Source organism: Apteryx rowi, unplaced genomic scaffold (assembly GCF_003343035.1).
Source record: "Apteryx rowi isolate R43461 unplaced genomic scaffold, aptRow1 scaffold_77, whole genome shotgun sequence".
Classification (NCBI taxonomy): domain Eukaryota; kingdom Metazoa; phylum Chordata; class Aves; order Apterygiformes; family Apterygidae; genus Apteryx; species Apteryx rowi.
The window spans coordinates 1,774,249-1,794,013 of NW_020451060.1; the positions used below are offsets into that span (position 1 = coordinate 1,774,249).

General features: G+C 36.2%; 1 protein-coding gene across 9 annotated transcripts in view; it reads left to right on the plus strand.

Annotated features, from left to right (window-relative positions):
* Positions 1 to 19,765, plus strand: part of CUNH9orf3 (chromosome unknown C9orf3 homolog) — a 204,063-nt gene that overhangs the window by 160,564 nt on the left and 23,734 nt on the right. For all 9 annotated transcript variants that reach the window (XM_026088441.1, XM_026088440.1, XM_026088437.1 and 6 more), the window contains one exon: positions 19,399 to 19,515. In XM_026088441.1, coding sequence (XP_025944226.1) covers positions 19,399 to 19,515 — 117 coding nt within the window. The remainder of the gene's footprint in view (positions 1 to 19,398; positions 19,516 to 19,765) is intronic.

Sequence of the window (19,765 nt, forward strand, 5' to 3'; positions counted from 1 at the left end):
GTGTTAACTTCAATCTCTTTTAGATTTGAACAAGGCTATTGCCTGCAGCACTTTGTTTTATGTTATGCTCTTTAATGTTTACATGCTTCAGCTTTGCTCTGAAAGTTTAAAGCTAACCAAAGAATATAAAATGTCAAAATAAATTTAAATGATCATAGTGAGTGTATGTTAAAATGATTACTCAGAAGGTGCTGTGTGCCCCACCCTACAATCCTTATGCAAATGCATTTCATTGAAATTATGGGAATTTTGTCTCAACAAGTACTGCTTCAAAATCAGATTTGTTATGTCTTAAATGTTTAACATATAAATCTGATGCAAAGCAGTTGCAACACAGATTACATAGTTTATAGAAAGAGTGTGCAAGTCATTTCTGAGCAGTAGATAGACCATGTGGCATAATGTAAAATAAAATGACTGTCAGTGTCCACTACCCAAATTTGTTTACATTTTAATATTGTCAGAAATAACTTGATTGTGGCCTCTTTCTTCATGTTTTTGGTTTCTTTGAATGCTGTTGTTATAAGATGGTTCTCAGATGTTCTTCAAAAGATTTTAGTCTTAAGTCAGTTCTGTCCAGGAGATCAGTATTTGTGGACTTGTAACTGTCCATTTAAGGGATTACGTTTTAAAAGTTATCTTGCTTGTTCTTACAGGGCTTGTATGGAATGGTTTTCTTTTTCTCAGTAATGACTTATCATTATATTCTTACCAGTTGGATAGGTCATGCAAAACTGTGTCTTCACTTTACATCAGAACCTGCTGATTTGCTTTCTACAAAGCACAATTTTATTTGTTAGTTGTGATGAAGGAATAAATGTGCAGAAAATGCACATAACAGGCAGATCTGAACAGTGACTTTTCTCATTGCACCATTCAACTTATAATAAAATTAAAATCAGTATTTAAAAATGTGCTGCAGATTAATTTTGCTATATATTTGATGATTTTGTATAATCGTGGAAAATTGATTTGTAATTATTCACATTATTTTTTCATCATAGCAGCATATCAGAAACATACAATTAATTTAAATGCGTGGCCAAGCTCTCTTGTGCTAAAATAAAGTGCCTGCAATATTTATCTAATATTTTCATTAAAATGTTACATCATATAATTTAATTATGAAAAATGTATGTGATACATTAATATAGCTGGAAAATTAAAATCAAATTTAATGTGGAAAAATACACATCCTTGATTTGTACCTGTTGTTTCCATGCTTGACTTTGCTGCTAGTAAATTTTTTTTCTTTTCAGTGAATAGTAACTTCTTGTCTGCACAGACTAATTTATCTGCCTTTCATAATAAGGTATTTTAATAACAACTTTAACCATTGTTTCAAATATAAGCTTATTGTGGAATAATGAAGATATTTTGTATGGGAAATAGAAACATGTAGACTTTTCGTAGTGGTGGGGTAAAATACAACAGTCTTTACTTCTCCTTGTAATTATTTCATGACTTCTAGATCTGCTTTGACTCAAAACTTTAGAAATGAAAAGTTTTCCTGAGGTCGTAAAATGTGAATAACAGGAGCATGCAGTTGTCCATCAAAATCATTCTATAGTTGCAAAGTAGCATTATACAGTTATAGTGCATCATTATTCTGACTTGAATTCTGTGTTACTGAATTTAGTTGTTTGAGTCACAAATAGCAAAAATTGATTTATAGTGTTTTCTGATTTCCAGGTTTGTTTGGCTGTCTCCTGTACATAAGCAATGCCATTGACAGCCTTTAAACAGAGCTCAGGAGTGTTGCACAGATGTAGCTTAAAATTGACTTTGAAAATGAAGTAGAAATAAAATTTTCCAAGCCTAAAGTGCCCAGCAGCAGCATTTCCTGTTTGGTTCTTGGACCGTGGGCATATTGTACGTGTGTGCTTGTTATTGGGGATGCAACTTTGTACATGCACAAGTAGCCATTTCATGCCGCAGTTTATTTTAGTGTTCCAGTTTGTAGTGTTTCAGTTTAGTCCTCTCTTTTGCAAACTGTGTTCTGACTATAGTCTCCTTTGGGAAATGCACGGTCTAATTTTTCCTAATCAAGTGTCAAATACAGAAAATGTGGGAAAATGAGAAACAAGAGACAGTTTCAACTTCAGTTATATTGAAATGCTGGAAAAAATATGGGGGCTTTGGAAAGTGGTGAAAGGGTGGAATGTGTAAAGTCTCTGTGGGAAGAAAATGTCATCCTATCAATGGATTTTTTTTTTTTCAGCGTTTTCTTGCCTTCTGTTGAATTTCATAAAACAAGCATGCTTCTTTGTTCCCCTCAATTCCCTGTCAAAGCTCTCCTTTTCTATCAAATGAAGTATGTTTTAAAATCTATGTTCTTCACTTTCCTTTCTGTTTTTTAAACTCTGAACTTGAAATCCAGGCAGCTTCAAAATGTTAGTTAAAAATAGTGTAAGGTTTCCCCCCACTTTGAAGCTCTGCCAGATTTTTACAATCCAGTTTCCTGGGGACGGTTTTTAAAAATTATTATTATTGTTTTTTTTCTCTCCCCTGTTGCTGTGTAAGTGATTTAAGCAAACAACTGGGGAAAATGACTGTTCAGAGGAAACAGTAAGATGTCAAACATTAAGTAAACATACTAAAAATAGAGGAAAATCCAGGGACAGGGACTAGAAAAAAAGCAATATAAATATCATAACTACAAAAGAAAAAGAAAGATTTTAGTGTAATAGAGCTCACATTTTTCTCTCAAAGATAATCTGCAGTCTACTTTTAAAAAATATACAGCAATATTTGATTTACTGCTCTAAACAGTAGCAGGTACAACTGGAGAGGGGGAGAGGCATTCAAGAAATAATTGGCTAAAAGCCAGCAGTATGTTTTCCCATGATTTTGAGATCTCAGCAGCCAGACTCTCCAGCTTCCGTTCTCTTTTGCAATTTTACAAATCCAAAATCTAGATTAAATCAATCCCTCTTGCTTTTTGTTCCCTCCATGTTATGATACACTGCGCATATCTGCATCATCACAGTACCTTTGGCCTATACAAGAGCACTTACTGGTAGAATTGGAAACCTAAACTTGTTAAAAAATAAATAAATAAAAAAGAAAGAGGGAAGAAGGTATTGTACACTTTGAAAGGCCCTTAATTTGGTTTCCTCACTGTATTCATCAAACATTTTAGTTTCCAGGGTTTCTAAGCATAAATCAGTAATTTTCAGGATTCAGACCAATAAGCCATAATAGTCTTGGGGATATAAATTAAGCCATGTAAATGCCGAAAAAGCCATTCGTGAGGGTTTGGTTTTGTCTTTTTTTTTCCCTGCTCTGCTCCTCAAATCTGTCTTGGGGTGCTCAGTTCAAGTTGTACAGAGAAGGGCCCCAAGGGGACTGGAAAAAGGGAAAACACGTTTTCCAGAGAGAACCAGTCCTCACCATTGTATAGAATTCAGGCAGCTTTGTGAAAAACATAATGTGTGCTAATGTATTGCAACATGTCTTTGTTATCACTTTCCTGTTCTTACTCTTGAGACATGTATCAAAAAGGTATGGATCCTTATTATTTCACTCCATGCAGATACAGCATTGTAAACCCTTTGTTTCTGTTTTTTTAGGACAAACTGTTTTTAATGAGGATTAATATAGAACAGCAATATGCAATAGAAAGGCTGCTTATTTGCACTGGCTATGTTAATAATACAGACCTCGTTGAATGCCATTGCTTTATTTGCTTGTTTCAACCAGATCCCCTACAAACTGAGACTGTTGTTTTGAAATTATGCAGACCAGAACTTATGATTTTACTGTAGGAATGCTAATTGTATAGCATTTGTAATTAGCAGAAAGTATAGTTTTGATAGACTGTTGCTTTTTCCTTGTATTATTTTTATTTACATTAAAATTTCATACAAAATAAGGGGCAGTTATTCTGAAAATTAAGAAATATGTGCTGCCCTTGGCAAACCTGTGTGTCTACATGGTATTTCAGCTATTAAAGCAAAAGGATACACTTATTGCTTATATTTCCTTGAAGTCAGTGCAGTAACACAGGAGGTTAATAGAGCTCTTACTCCCATGAATGGACACTCTCATCTTGTTGCAGAAGGCAAGAAGGTACCATTTCTTCTACTTTTTTTGTCTTTTACAGATTCATACACATTTGGGGGCAGCAGAGAATGGCTTTACTCTTGTGTTATTATTGCTCCTGGAATTCTAAGATTTGTTTAAAGTAGTTTCATGTTGTTTAAATGCCAAAATTAAAATTTCTAATTAACACAATTATTAGATGCAAAATAATGCTCCCAGGAGGACATTGAATAAATAGGGAGACAGTATGGAAGAGGAGGAGGGAAGGAAAGAGGTGGAATCCGATCACCAAGTGCAATATGTAATTGCAAGGGTGGAGCATATCCAAGACTGTTTTGTGATTGGGTTTAGACTAAGAAGAGCTTGTGCATTTGGTTTGAAAAGAAGAATATTATTGAGGCACCACAGTAAGGTGTAACAAGGTTAAAGGACTTGGTGTTCTGGCCACCTGAGTGAAACTGAAATTGCATTTTCAGTAAGTACAACCTTGACTTTCAGCGTTTTCAGAATAATACTGCACTTCTTTTGCTATATATCTTAATAATTCTTGGAGTAATTCAGCTGTTACTAGTTATGGCGCTTGTTTTGAATATTGGTAAACTTCCTTTCATATCGTCTTCTTGCCTGCTACTGCCTAGCTGCAATTAGTAGCGGTTAAGAACTTAGATTACCACTAACCACTTTGTTCAGTGGTGTTTATGAAAGAAAATCTCTGTCTGTTGCAGAGTTCAGTCATAATATTAAAGCAGTAACACTCAGCTGAGAATGTTTTACCCTTCAGTACCAAACTGGAGATCTACAGCACAGTTAATAGTTATTCCGTTACTTTAGAGATATATAAAGTACCCACAACTTCTTTAGGAAGAGTTACAGAAACAAATAGCTAATACACATGTAATCACCTTCCTATGTCTGTTCAGATTTTTTTCAAGGTTATTTTGTTGTTGTTGAGATCTAAGGCTGTTTAACATGTTTTTCCTTCTTTAAAGTGGATCTTTTGGCTTCTCTGGAATTTAGACACAGATAATTGGCAAAATCAAGACAGATAAATTGATTGATAGCTGAGCTGATTGTTGGCAGGAAATTTCCCTTTTAGCAATCCATGTTGAAATAACTGTAAGATTGCCAGAAAGACTGAAGAGAAACAGGAGATCTCAGTGTGCAGTGTCTGCTTTACTTGGGCCATTATAACGTAGGTATTATGATTGTGATGTCCTGGTTTTCCAGAAGAGTCGAGTGATTTTATTTCCCTGGATTTCTAAGACTTGTGGATATGTATACCTCTGCAAGCCAGTGCTGCAGAAAATTCACAGGCTTTACTCAGTGGTGCACAGAAACTGCTTTAAAATTTGACATATAGTTGTAGTTGAAATGTCTGTGTTTAAAAATAAGGGGTAATGATGAGTTTTAAATTTCCAAGAATATGTTATGTTTGTTTCAGTACACAGAAATTGTACTGGGTAAAGTTGTATACAAATTAATGAATTTATTAGATTCTACAGATAATAAGCAGGATTTAATAGAAATTGCTCTATAAATCTATATAATTTAGTATAGAATCTAGTATTATAATAATTTAGTATAGAATATTGTTTTGAGCCAATTTAAAAATAATACAATAAATGTATTGTTGCAGCAAAATTTTACAGCGTGACTTTGCTATTCATTTATTAAAACTTTCAAGATGGACATATTAGAGGACCCGATCGTGTAAAGTTCTGAGCACGTGTATACTGCTTTTCCTTTCAATGGAGCTACTCATGTGCGCAAAGTTAATGACACATAAACATTTGCAGAGTTGTGCCCATAAACTGCAGATGTCTTGGGGTTTTGTTAGGATAGGTGGTGATGCGGCCAAGATTTTGAGAGAGACATTGAAGGATTACTTTTGAACAGGGAACAAAATATATAGCCAACTTAATCTGTATTTCCTAACCAAAAACAAATTAACAAAAAGTACTATCCTTTGGGGAAATATTTCTGATATGTTATTTAAGACGGGGCTAGGAAAAGTAAAATTTACCAGTGGAAAACATTACTCTGTAAAGTAACAAGTTTGTACGTATGTGCCATAGCTATTCACAGTGTTTGCTGCCATAGCTGTCCTAATTTCACAGTGTATGAAAAGTCATTAGACTAGTCCTAGGGTAATCAATTGTCAAGTTTTTATTTCCAAAAAGCAGAAGTGTGGTTATACACACTTGTCTTAATCCAATAAACTGCCTTGGATGTTTTCTTTGGAATAATAAAAATAAAAATAAAAATTTTAGTTGCTTATAGGGTGAGAACTTTAATGCCAAGTTTCTTGCTGGAGGCAGTTTTTGTAGATAAGTTATAAACACCTGAGAATTGAAGTTTATAATGGAAACGTCAGATCTGTTGTAGCCACAGCAGCCTATATGTATCTAAAAAGAAAATCCAAAAGCTTGAATTTGCTAGCTGGAAAGAGCTGATGAAGTGGGTACTTGCCTTTGCTTCTTAAGAACCGGATTCATACTAAACAGATACTTTGCCTGTAGTGCAAATTGGGTTGCATTTCAGATGGTCAGAAGCAGTCATTACTTACTTTAAATCAGATAGAAATGAAAATGTTACCAAGTGATACTTCAGATTAGATTTAGGGTTACATTGTTCAAACTTTTCCATGTAACTAACTTTGTTCTGTTACTGTGCCCAGCGTTTTAGATTCCTGCTAAAACCTACTGTTTAAGCAACTATTTCCATTAGTAGATAAGCTTGTGAATTACTGCTGAAACACTGTACTTAATTTAGGGGTTACTCAGTCATTAATATATAAGTAATACCCAGCCACTGCGCAGTCAACCTACTGCTCTCTGGCATTATCTACTGGTCTTGAATGTTTTTACATTTGTCTGTAACTTGAGTGCTTAAGTGCCAATCTTATACTCCTTACACAAGTAAGTATTCCCTTGGAGTTAATGGGAGCTTTTCTTGAATAATGAGTATGGAATGAGGCCATAGGTCAGCAAATTTTCCGCATATCCTTCCTTGAGATCAATATTTTTTCCTCTCCCTCCTTTTTTAAGAGGGAAAAGACAAGTAGCAAGCAACCTTACAAATAAATTCATAACTAAATACCCTGTTTTATAGAGGTTGATAGGCTCCCCAGCTATTGATTGTGTTGATTTGTTTGATGCCTGCTTATCAGGAAGTCAGACTGTGGCCTGTAGTGATTTGTCTAGGTCCACATAAAATTCTCTGAGCAAAGCCAGAACAGAAAATGTCTGGAATGGAATCCAAAAGTACATAGGTTGGGGATGGAATATGGGGCCCTCTGTGCTTTACACATGTGAGATCATTTTGCTAAATGGAAAATAGTATGAAAATGGATAGCAGTAGATTGAATTATTTCTCTGTGCATTTACAGAATGAAAACAAACAATTTCAAAAGGAGACTTTTAGTTTGGATTTGTTTGGAACAACTGTTTTACCCTTTGCTTCCCTGATTATTTTTAAAGCTTTGCATAAAATTCATTCACAGTTCTAAAATTTAAAAAATTAGGGATGTAACAAATGATTGGTGGAAAGTGTCAGGGAAAATGTGCAGTCTATTTGAAAATGGAGGACCTAGAACCCTCTTCCATTTCACCAAGAACTCTTGTATTTGTGCTTGGATGTGGAAATGAAGTTGCAAGAACCTGCATTTTATATAAATATGCAAAAAGCTAAATGATACAGGTGCGTTGGAGTGTGAAGCATAACCTAGTTAGGGGGTAGGGGGTATGAAATTAAGACCACTTAAGCTCTTATTGAATTCTCCTTTCAAATTAAAACAAAATACATACATACATATATATACACACATACACATATATGTGTGTGTATGTATGTGTGTGTATATATATATATACATATATATATTTCCTGTAAGTTGTTATTAAAAAAGAGGAATTTGGATAGTCACTTTTCAGTGATTAATAACTATCCATATTTTATAAAGAAATTAATGTATTTTAGGCCTCTAGTTTTATCCCAGCTCTGGGAATGAATTTATAGTGGAGTGTGCACCTTAAATGTCATATGTTTTGTTCATTCCTCTTAATCAACTTAGCAGTTGCTTAATATGTCCTGAAATATTTTTTTCTTTTCCAAGTTCTGTTCTATTTTGTCGCTTTTATTGTCATAAAACCAGCACACATTTCTATAGTCACAAGAAAGCACTATTTTTTCTCTTTTTTCATGAGAGCTCTTTAGAGGCTAATGCTCTGATGTAATTCTGTTAAATTGAATAGAGTTGTTCTCACATGAAACTGTAGTTATGAGTCAAGAAACAAATCCATTATCTGGAGCTAAAAGTAATTATTAATGTTGCATCTATATGTGGAAGAACTGGTCAGTACACATGAGAAAATAACTCTTGCTCTCTTTTAATAATTCACATACCTTTTTTGGCATTGCAGAARTTCTCATCTGAGAAACATGAGCAGAATTTAGTTCTTTGTAACATATCTCTTACCACATTTTATCTGGTAGTGACTTCTGAAAACAGTATTTCAACTAACTTTTAGTTTTTCTTTTAAGAAATCCTGCTCCTGCACAGACTAAGGGTGTGCAAATCCTGTCCCAAGCCCCTGAGTTTCTTGCACTCCTGCAAGCTAAAAATTCATAAGTCAAACTGCATTTTGGAAAAAGTTCATGTTTAGCAAGTTTCAGCTTGGATTTATTTTTATGGTTGGTTGGTTTTAATGCTCCTATATAGGAGTTTGAAATGGAGAATCTGGCAGCTAGATCCTTGCTAATAACTATGGCATCTTTTTAAATAGCACTGGGCATAATAAGGCTGTCATGCAGCACCTTATCCACTTGTCCTCAGATCTTTTAAAGGCTTGATTTTTTTTCAATGGTAATTGTCTTCCACAACAGTTTTAAATAAAATCCTACCCATATTTTTTAAATCTGGAATAAAAAGTAATGGATATGCTTGTTCTGTTCCATACCACACTCATCGCCATAGGATCTGACTAGCTTCCACAAGTGCATTAGGCAATGTAACTAACATCTGTCATGTGTTGTTTATTGTCTCATCCTCTCCCCCTGGAGAGAGCTGTGTGCAGCTGAGTGTTTTGTTTCATAAAGGATTTCTTGGGAGGGAGGAAGGGCTGCATTTTTTTTTTCTTAAGTGCATATTGCTATGTACTAGAGGGAGCAAAACTAAAAAACTTGCTGTGGAATGGAAGATGGTGGTGTTTGTGACCAGCCCTCTAGTGCAGTTTGGGATCAATTTGTGAACAAGTTTGGTCTCCCTTTCAGGAAGCCTGTATGTTCTGAGTGGAGAATTGTGGAACGGAGGAAGGGCCTGTCAGTTGTGATCCTTGCTTGGAAGTCATAGGTGGCCTTCTCAGCATCCTGGGTGCTGGCTGCAGTGTGCCATCCCAATCGGAGTGGGTTGGAGGAGATCTTGGGATGAGTCAGGGTAGGAACCAGAAGACCGATGTGGCAGGTTCGGAGTAGCCAAGCTGTGTTGCTACAGACACATGGTGCAGTGTTCAGTACTAGTTGCTTTTTGAAATGCCAAAGGCTTCATTTGGAGACGCTGAGGTAATCAGGCTGAGAAGTAATGGCAATCCTGGAGCTGGATCACTTTCAGCCATGATGGAAGAAGTCTCCAGACAACTGGAGAATTTTTGTGATGGCTGTTGTAAGAGCTTAGGTAAAAAAAAAAAAAAGCCCAAGAATACTTTGGTGGTGGATTGACATCTCTGTACCTTTGGTCAAAGGAGACTGTTTCATGACTGCAAACTCTGCATGCTGCTCTGCTAAGTCCCCAGCATCCCCTACATTCTGTTCTGGTTACATCTGTTGTAAGATCTTTTGTAATTAAGGCCTCCTTGGAGGTATGTGTGTATTTCTGAAAGCTGAGTCCATTTAATATAGTCAGCTGCATTATGGACAAAAAAAACCAATCAAACAAAAAAAATCCTAACAGAGGAGAACCGTGACAGGTCACATGTTGGAAAAACTGATGTGCGAGAGCATAGGCTGTGTTTGACACAGAACGCAGCAGAAGCAGGTTTCAGGTCAGGAAAAATAGTCGATGTGCAAATTTTAATGCAACTGATATAATTATACATGAAACTACCTGTCACCAATTGTTTTGAAATCAGAAAGGACAGAAATGAGAGTTGATTCTTGTGGATTCTGGGAGTAAAGGATCAAGGGGTAAAAGTACAGTTTCTCGTCTGTGCTTTGGTCCTTTTCTCCAGGAATGTCTTGTGACATTTTAGTGCTTTCTGATGAACTGCAGTCAGACCTCCCCAGTGAAGCAGTCGTATCCTGTAGCCAGCATTAAGTAGAATTGGTGTGATTTTTTTCAGTAGCACCAGCTGCTGAATGATTAGAGAAGGAAGGAAGGAAGGAAGTTCTCTCTTCCTCAGGTTTTTTCTCTGACTGATACTGGCTATTTGGGGCAGATGTAATACCTTTGTACTCAACTCCAACTCATCAGGACAAAAAAATGTTCTGGTTAACAAGTCTTGGGCCTCATAACACCCCATTACCCCAGAAGAGTGTCCAGAAACTCTTAATTTCCATAATCTTTGATGATCATGATCCAGGATGAACTCTGGAAACTCACTGGGCTCTCCATTGGTTAGTGTAGGTAGAGCAAATTTCTGTTGTTCCAGAAATTTCCACATACATGCAATTTTCTCAAAGAAATAAGGCATTTCTTCAAGCTTGTTCTTGCTCAGTTCTGTTGCAAGAATTTTGGGTTGAAGAAGTAGCTTAAACGCCCAAGGTAGTTTCTGGAGATTTGGCACTTCCAGTGCCAGGTGATGAGGCTTCTTGGGCAGTAATTTTCAACTTTAGCAAAGCCTAGAAAAATCAGTTAATTTTCTTTAGCAGTCATGGTTTTGTCCCTTTTTCTTCCTTTAGTACATATAGACCAAAAACTACAGGAATTTTGTTTGAGGGTGTTCTCTCTGATGGCTGAGACTAGCATACAGTGATAATAGTTCTTTATCTCTTCATTGCACGATTAGTAAACTGACTGTTTTTGGTCTTGCTGTAGTCCATAACCTTTTTTTATGGCTCAGAGAGTGATCACTGAGCTGTTTGTTTGCTGAGGACCTAGATGATGATCAGCCAAGGTAAGCTGGTTTAAGCTGTCATCAGCTGCATGGTTTGGAGTGGCTGTGACCTAGAGTGTTTTGGGTGGACAAGTAAGCAGACAAATTCTCCACTTTTGCAGCTGTTACAACGTGTATATTGAAGTCTTCCCACCAAGTGCTGACGAAGTATTGTTGGGCTTCTGTATGAAACCTTTAATTTATAGTAGTCTAAGAGTCTGGAAAACAAATCCGAAGTTCTTCTAGGCTTTGTTTTTCTTTGTTAAATGAACAGTTTGCTGAACTTGAACTGCCTATGTTGGGTTTGCTGTTTGATGAGAAAGATGATATTGGTGCCAGGTGCATTCTCACGATCTGAGAGCACAACCTGTGGTGCTGGCGTTCTGATCTCCTCTTCAGGCTTTGGGGACACTGAGGACTTCATAGATCAAGTGAAGGGGTAGCTTACTGCTACCAGCTTCAACTCCAGTTTCTGTCATGGCCATCCAGTCTGTTCTGCATGTATGTAAGCTATGGTCCTGTGGAGTGTGATTTCAGACAGGGAATCTGGCATCTCATGTCCACTTTTCTGTTGTCATGGTCAGTTCATCTGAAGCCAGGAGGAACTTGTGCTGAACGCATGATACTAAGTGGCAGAGACTATAATCTGCATGGAATAGACAATGTGTAGTCTATTATGCTTAAAAGGGAACTATTATGCTCAAGGGTAAAGTTATGGTGAAACATTTCTTTGAGAAAACAAGAGTTGAGGAAAAGCAATGTATAACCTGACTGAACCTGTAGTGGAGCCACCTGGTTTTCATTTTGCTGGCTCAGCACTATGTTAGCTCATAAAGGTTTAATCATTTTTGACATTTCAGTGCACTTATATTAGATTGCAGATGTTGAGTTTCTTTATAAGTGGATCTTCTCTCCATTAAGTAAATTGTGGGAAAATATTTTGTACTATAGCTTAAGAAAAAAAATTCAGTTTATGGACTGGTAGCAATTGCTGGCCTTTTAAAAACATTACTGGTAATGTGTAGCCAGAATATCAAACACAGAATATGAAACACCTTAAAATATTTATTTATGCTGCTGATTCCTATATTAACAGTCATCTAAGATACTGATAAGATGAAATCCTTGCATTCTTATCTTGTTGTGTTGTAATGTATACCCATAGTTTCCCTGTCTGCTTTTGCCTAAATGTTACTCTATAAATATTGTTCAGTGTTCAGAGAATCAAATACAAAATTTAATGCATAAGTACCAAACAATTTGATGGAGGATAATAAAGTGAGATCTATTCAGTGAATTGTTACAGGGTCAAAATTGTGTTTTAAAATACAACAGAACAAAACATCTTACAAATGTGATGAAGTTTAAGCACATAAATAGTCTCAAGAGCCTTCCTGAATTGGGTGTCCATAACACTTAAGGATGTACAGCATTGGGTGCTCAAACATTATTTGAAAAAGATCAATGCTACCTTAGAACAGATTTGCAGAAGACAATTTCAGATTTTCAAAGAAGCAGGCACATTTTGGAAAGTGCTTGTCCACCAGCAACTCCTGTTTCAAAAATTCTGGTACTGGTTTGGTTTTTTTTTTCTATCCGTTAAAGATTTCTTTCCCCCACACCCCTTTGACAAATACTTTGCTTAGTTAGAATAGGTTTCCCAAGTTTTCTTGCTGTGTGAACACATTAGTGTTCCACACATTAGATTAAATTGTGATTAAAAACAGAAACATGCGCAAAAACTCCTTTTTGAACCCTCCAGAAGCCTGTCTAAAATTGTAGCCCTGTCCTGTGAGATAACATTTATTGGTTGCTTATTGACAGTTGCACTCTATTGGTTGATTACGATTATTTTTGTCCTTGCATTTGAAAGGGAGTCATAAAAGTCGATGAAAATCAAGCTGTTATACTGGGGTGTATAGATAATTTTGTGCTGTTCTTTGGGACATGTGTCCTTCATCCAGCAATGTTTTTATTTGCACAAAATAGCAAAAATAAATCAAAGCTGCATGTTTGAATAGATAATCACCTTAAAATGATTTGTGTCATAGACAGTCTACTTACAAAAATAAGAAATCCTTTATTTTGATGTTCAAAAGAGGAAAATAACTGTGAACTATATGCAAGTACCATTTTTATATTAAATACAGTGCTCTTAATATCACTTCTACGTCCTACTGGTATGAAGCAAGTGATACCAGACCTCCTAAATGTCTCAGAGTCAGTCTTTTTAAATGTATCACAAATCAAATGTTGATAAACTTTTCATGATTGTTGCTTTTTGAAGAAGAACTTTTTGAAGAAAGCAAACTTCACAGGAATTTCTTTTCTATGATTAAAAACTCAATACAATTCCTGTTTAAAATATTAAAAAAAATAAAAAAATTTGGAAAATGTTTTGCCAAGCACAGTGAGAGTACTCTAAAAAGTGACTGAGAAGACTTGCACAAAATTAGGGGCACATTTGATGGAACTGTAGTTTATAGCTAGAAGGAAATATGCAACAGACACAGATATTTATTTTGCTTTTAAATTTAGTGAAGTCTAGTTATCTTTCATAAACGTTCGAAGGGGAGCTGATTTTTCATCAAGAGGAAAGTCATAAACAAACTGACCTAAATAAAGTTAAACAGAACAGGCTGCTTCAATGCACAGTTTTGAAATTTTGTCAGCCACTGGAATAGATGGGTTTTATTCTGCAGACCAGTTCAAAGCATTTTTTTGTCAGCTGCAGATTACTTTTTTTTCTGTGTATTAATCAAACTACAGACTAGTTTTCTCAAAGTTAGAACCTCTTCAAGTACAGTGTATTGCACTATACTGGTTAACAGCTGTTTGTGTGGACATTTTTATTGAATTCATGTTACTTGATACAAGTATATTTTAGTCCCTGAAGGAAAAAAAAAATCTCTTTTTCATTTAAAATAAGTGACAGTGCAGATGAAAACAGCATCTAAGAATATTGTTTGAGGTAAACAGTGACCAAGTCCATCTAAAAATGTTGTTAAGTAGATAGACTTTTCTTGAATTTTCAAGCTAACAGTTTTCTGGACGTAAGGAAGGGGGGATTTGTTCTACAAAGGTTTTCTGTTTAATGCAGCCTGCAGAAAACAGCCCTCCAGGCAAATTGTCTATTCGAAGAGTTTACGACACAAGATTCGTTCAGGGATTTGTTTGGTCAGTTCAGAATATAGGCGCAGAGATGGCCTGGCCTATAAATCCTGTCCGCTGGACTAGTAGCAGCCCTTTCTTATCTGCAATTAATGAGGAAATTCTGTCTGAAGGGAACCATTCACTGTTGAACTCTGGGATGTTTTTTTTCCCCTTCTTATGAGAGGAGCGGGAAGGAATTTGTTTTGTCTTTTGGAAAATCTTGTAAAAATGTAAATGAAAAGATATTGTATGGGGTTTGTTTTTTTTTTTTTTTTTTTTGGGGGGGGGGGGGAGCGGCTGCCTTCTCCCAGAGAAATACTGCTGAAATCTGTTGTGTCTTGGAAACTTGAAACTTTTCTGTATAATTTTAAAAGGTCAAATTGCTTTAATTCTGTTTTGGGCCTTGTTTGTGTTGTATTTTAGCCAGCATTTTCCAGCATACAGTAGTGATTTCCCCCCCCCCCCCATTTTTGCTCGTTATAAACAGTTCCTTGCTGTAGCTACATAGATAAATATAGCAGAGAACTCTTTTCTGGGAGAAGAGTCTCCCTATGCATTTCTTAACCATTTTTGGGAAGAGTTGATCTATCCATGCATGTGAGAGAGGGAGGCAGTAGCTGTAAATTGAAGTGATATCATATGTATTACTCCCATTGATCCGCTTTTAGACTAGAGCCAGGATAAAAGGAAATGGCATCAGGGAGGAAGTATGCTCATTTAGGCACAGATCCCAGTGTGATAATGGAGTAATAATAGAAATCACGCCACTGTCAATCGGTTGCTGCATTAGTCTGAGGCGCATTTCCCCTCCAAGGAGGCTTTCAATGACTTCATTCAAGTGTAGACTGAAGCAAATGGGATATTCAGCATACCAGCTGTACTACTTTAGTGATTTGTGTCCTGGCTTAGGGGTGTAGTGCAAGCACTGGTGCTCTGGATGCTCAAGTACATGTATCTGTGTCACATTTCATGGCTGTGAAAGGTCAGTAGTCAAATATTTCAGTGGCATTTTTCTAGTATAAAGGGCGAATCTGGCATTTATTGCATTTGTTAATGCAGGTATTGATAAATACTCTCCTTCGTGTGGGTGGTCTTCTGGGATGTGAGGTCAATGACCTCTGTAGCTGCAATACCAGATCTTTCAGGAAGCAAGATTTGGGGGGGGTTGTGCTTTTTACAGGTTAGGGCTATGATTCAAAAAATTCATACTTTTGTTCCATGATTATTTGTAGAAACCCTTTCAGAACTGTTCGCAGCTTGAGATATTCTTTTAACATGGTATAGTGCTTTAAGTGTCTTGTATACTGATATGGATAAAATACACAGTTTCCTTTTCCTCATTCCCAGATGTTTAGTATATATTGAATCTCAGCATGATGTTGCTTTGATAACAGGCTCAGTTATATTTTCAATTTGATTACCTGTTTTTATTTTTTCATCTTGCCTTTTTCAAATACAGAATTAGTCTTGAAACTCCACATCTTTTCAAGTTTGTGTCAGAGGTAGCAGCCTAATTATTCAAACTTTAAAACCACCATATCAGTTCACACATAAGAAGCAATGGGGAAATTACTATTTAGTGGAAAAACAAAATAAACTTTTTCAGAAGGCTGAATAGTTGCAAGAGAGGTTGTGCAGTCTTAAGGGCAAAATAAAGTATACAGCACTGAGATACAACTTTATAGTGGGGATGTTGTTTAGTTTTATGGGACATGACAAAAAACATTGGTGTGCTTGATCAAAACATTAATTTATTATCTTTTTGTAGTGTAAGTACTCACAATTGGAGGAGGGGGAGCCCTGTGAAAGTAGTATGATTTCCATGCAGCAGGCATGGGTTGGGACTAGAGCTATCTACTTTACAATATAAATAGATGGCATTGCAGCAATTGTAGCCATAATACAAAGTGGTCGATTCACATTGTAAATACTATTTCTTGATATTATCTGCATTTCCTGGTCTAAGTGATCTACTTTAATAATCGTGTATATTTGAGCATTTTTATGCAGCATTTTCCCATGCACTTCATACATTTTTTTTTATTATTATTAATAATTTTTTTTAACAGAAAGATTAAAATTTTGTATTTGGGGTTTTATGGTTGTTTTCAGAAAGTATTTTTGGCATGGAAACATACATTGACACAGGGATGTTTATCCTGCGGTATTTTGCTACAGCTACATTGTGTATTTTTCCTGCAAGTTAGATATTCAAGATACATTCACAGAATTTGATTTCGCATAAAGGAAAATGTTTTCAAAAAACTTGAAACTGAATTTGTTTTTGTTTTCCCAGCATTTATCTTTTGGTAGCACCTAAAAGCAAGGGTTCCTTTGTACTAAGCACAAGCCAAACAAGTGGAAAATTAACAGCATGCACCCCAAACAATTCTCAGTGTGAAAAACGAGAACTAACAGGTGGCTGGGACAAGTAAGGACAGTAGTTAGGAAAACAAAAAGTAATGGGGTGTGTTTAGTTGAATAAAACTTCTAGTGCAATTTTATGAAGTTACAAACAATCTTTGATAAATTGCTTTGTGGATAGTATTATTCGTATTGCTCTATTTGGGAAAAAGAGGGCAGAAGAATTTTAAACCTTAAAGGAATTTTTAGTAGTCCGTGTCTTGAAACTTCTCCCGAGCTTTCTGCGTCTTTGCTCAGGATACGTTTTCTCTTGGGCAGAGTCTCTTTTATTTGCAGGGAGGGGAAGAAATGAAAGAAAATATGTTCCTCCCTGTATTTTTTGTTGGAAGTAAATGAAAGAACAAAATGTTATAGCTGCGCCCACTAGTGCCACTTTGGTTACAGGTCTGTCAGCATTTCTTCTGCTAGTGCACCCACCCTTCGCCCCCATGTTCAATAGTTCTTAACGTGGCCTTTAATTAAACCAGAAGCTGGAAACTAGTATGTAAAGTGTTGTCTCGGGTACCTAGAACATGGGAAAATAACAGAAGCCATGGTATCAGTTTTTTTTTTCTCTGCAGTCTCACATATAAACTGATAGAGTTTAAACTATAATCCTGAAAACTCTTCAGCCATAATGCAGCACTAGACAGAGGTAAATTAAGGACATGGCTGCTGCTTTACTTCTTTGCTTTTGTTGGCTTCAGTTAGATTCCCTAATATTATCTTAAACAATAGCTTTCTGTGGGTGAACCCATATAACAATTATACTGACAATGTATTATGAAATAACAACTCTAAACTATTCTGTACTTTCTCTAGCATATATGTATGTATTTCAGCAGTTTCTGCAAATTAAGTAAGGCTCTGCTGTCTTTGTAGTTAGCAGTGAAAGCTTTCTAAATAAGAAGTTACCTTTTTGTTTGTGGTGTTCTGCAACATTTCAAATTTTATTAGCATTCAAAATGAATTCAGTTTCCAAGCAGAGCCGTTTCCCAGAAGCCTTCCCTGTTCTCTTTTTTAAAGTATTCTTCTCCCCCTGCCCAAGCAGCTGTTCTTGGATGGTGCAATAAATATTCAAGTTGGCATTTTAGTAGTTGTCCTAAAATTGAAATATTAAATATTTTTAAATGTCTGACTATTTTTAACAACTCTATTTTGTTGGCAGGCTTGGGTAGCACTTAGAAAATGTTCCAGTTAGAGCTAGTAAGATGTAGGGTTTTTTTCAGTCCCCAAGAATACGACTTTAGTAATAATAGAATGCATTGCAAGGAAACCAAATCGTCAAAATCCTATTAAGGAGATCTATTTCCCTCCTTTTTATGATTTAGATACTAACACTAAATTATGTCAGACTAAGAGGGAAGAAAATACTGGGTTGTTTATTTAGTTAACTGCAAAATCTTTACGGGTTAAGACATAACAGAAAGTCCTTGATATCTTCCTGGACTTACTGTCAGAGATGAGGGGTGTGGGCTCGTTCAGTCCACAGAGGCAGCCGCAGTTGTGGTATCTGCTTGTAAGAGGCCAGTGGAAGAGGTCTTCCCTGTGTCCAACTTCATTTTGGATCTGATTAGCACACCAAAAAGGTGGAGGGAGGGTCATGAGCCATGAGGCAGGAACAGAGAGTCTCCAAATGTGATAAAAATTGGAAGTCATGCTAAAATAACAGGATATCTTTTTTTTTTTCATTAATCTGTCTGGAGAATATTAAAAGTGAGCGATTCTGGTTTCTTTTTGCATGCAAAAGCTTAAATTCATGTCCTGCCTCCCTCCCTCTTTCTCTTTTGGTGCTCCACAATGACGAATAGTGGGGAAAACTTTGGGGCGTATAATGAACTTCTGACTGGTCATTCTGAACCCTGAATTTCCAATGCATGTTTCCTGGCAGCTGGTATAATTTCTGTCTGAGCTCTGTTTGAATTATTTATTTGTTCATCCAGTAAGCCTATTAAGCAGAGCACTTAAGCACTTGCTACATCAGACTTACGCTTTTTGTTTTCAGGCTACATTAGGTTCAACTTGAAAATGTTAGGTTTTGGAGTCACAGCAACTAACTACTAAATATATTCACATATATATACTGCGTGTGCCAGAGACGTAATATCCATGCCTTCTTTTCACTGTAGTGTTGGATGGCTCCTGATTCTTTGCACTAGAAGAGTGCCTTAGAGTATACCTCAAAATGTGTTGTTACAATCCTTGTTTTGTGTGTTGCTTACTTGTGTTGTGTTTGTTTACTGTAAGAATACCAAGCAATTGCTCATATAGTAGATAAAAATGCCACTCTTACAATTATACATTTATATGTCTGGTTGATTCCTGAAATAATGAACTATAAATTATTCTCATATTTTATGCCTTCCAAGCCCAAACAAAATGGAATTACTTAGCATATGTATTCCATAAAGATCTTAGCTTAATAAGCTATGATAATGTTTCAATAAGATAAACATGGTTTTGATCCGATCTAAATATAGTAATAAAAGCCATGGAAAATGAGTCTTAATTAGGCCCCAGAACAGAGTCTTTCAGAATACAGAGACGTAAACCCTGAGGTTTTTCAGAAATCAGCTAGAAGTTCTTGCCATATTTCAAGCACATGGTGGAATTACACAGACTATCACAGTCTTGTCCTCTTTGGTTTGTTTCCATTTAATTGCTCAGTATACACAGCTTTATTCTCACAAGGCATTTATTTTCCTCCTAGCTTCTCCCGGACCAGCTGGTCTTACTTCTGGAGTCTCTCTTGGAAGAGAAGACGTTATGTCCTAGAACACTACAATGCTTAGAGAAAACATACAAGCTCCGTGAGCAGGATGCAGAGGTAAATCACTAAAAAAATCACCCTAAAATGAGTCATTGCGTTGTTGACTAGGAATAATAGTATTCTACTAGGATTCAGACTCATTCAAATCCCTTTTTCCTTGTCTAAAACTAAAAGCACGTATTTTTTTTTCAGTATTGTTGCATCTTCAAATGCCTTAGTTACTGAGTCTCTCTCTCTCCCTCTGTGTGTGTGTGTGTGTGTGTGTGTGTGTGTGTGTGTTGTGTAGGTCCAGATGTGTTTGCATACC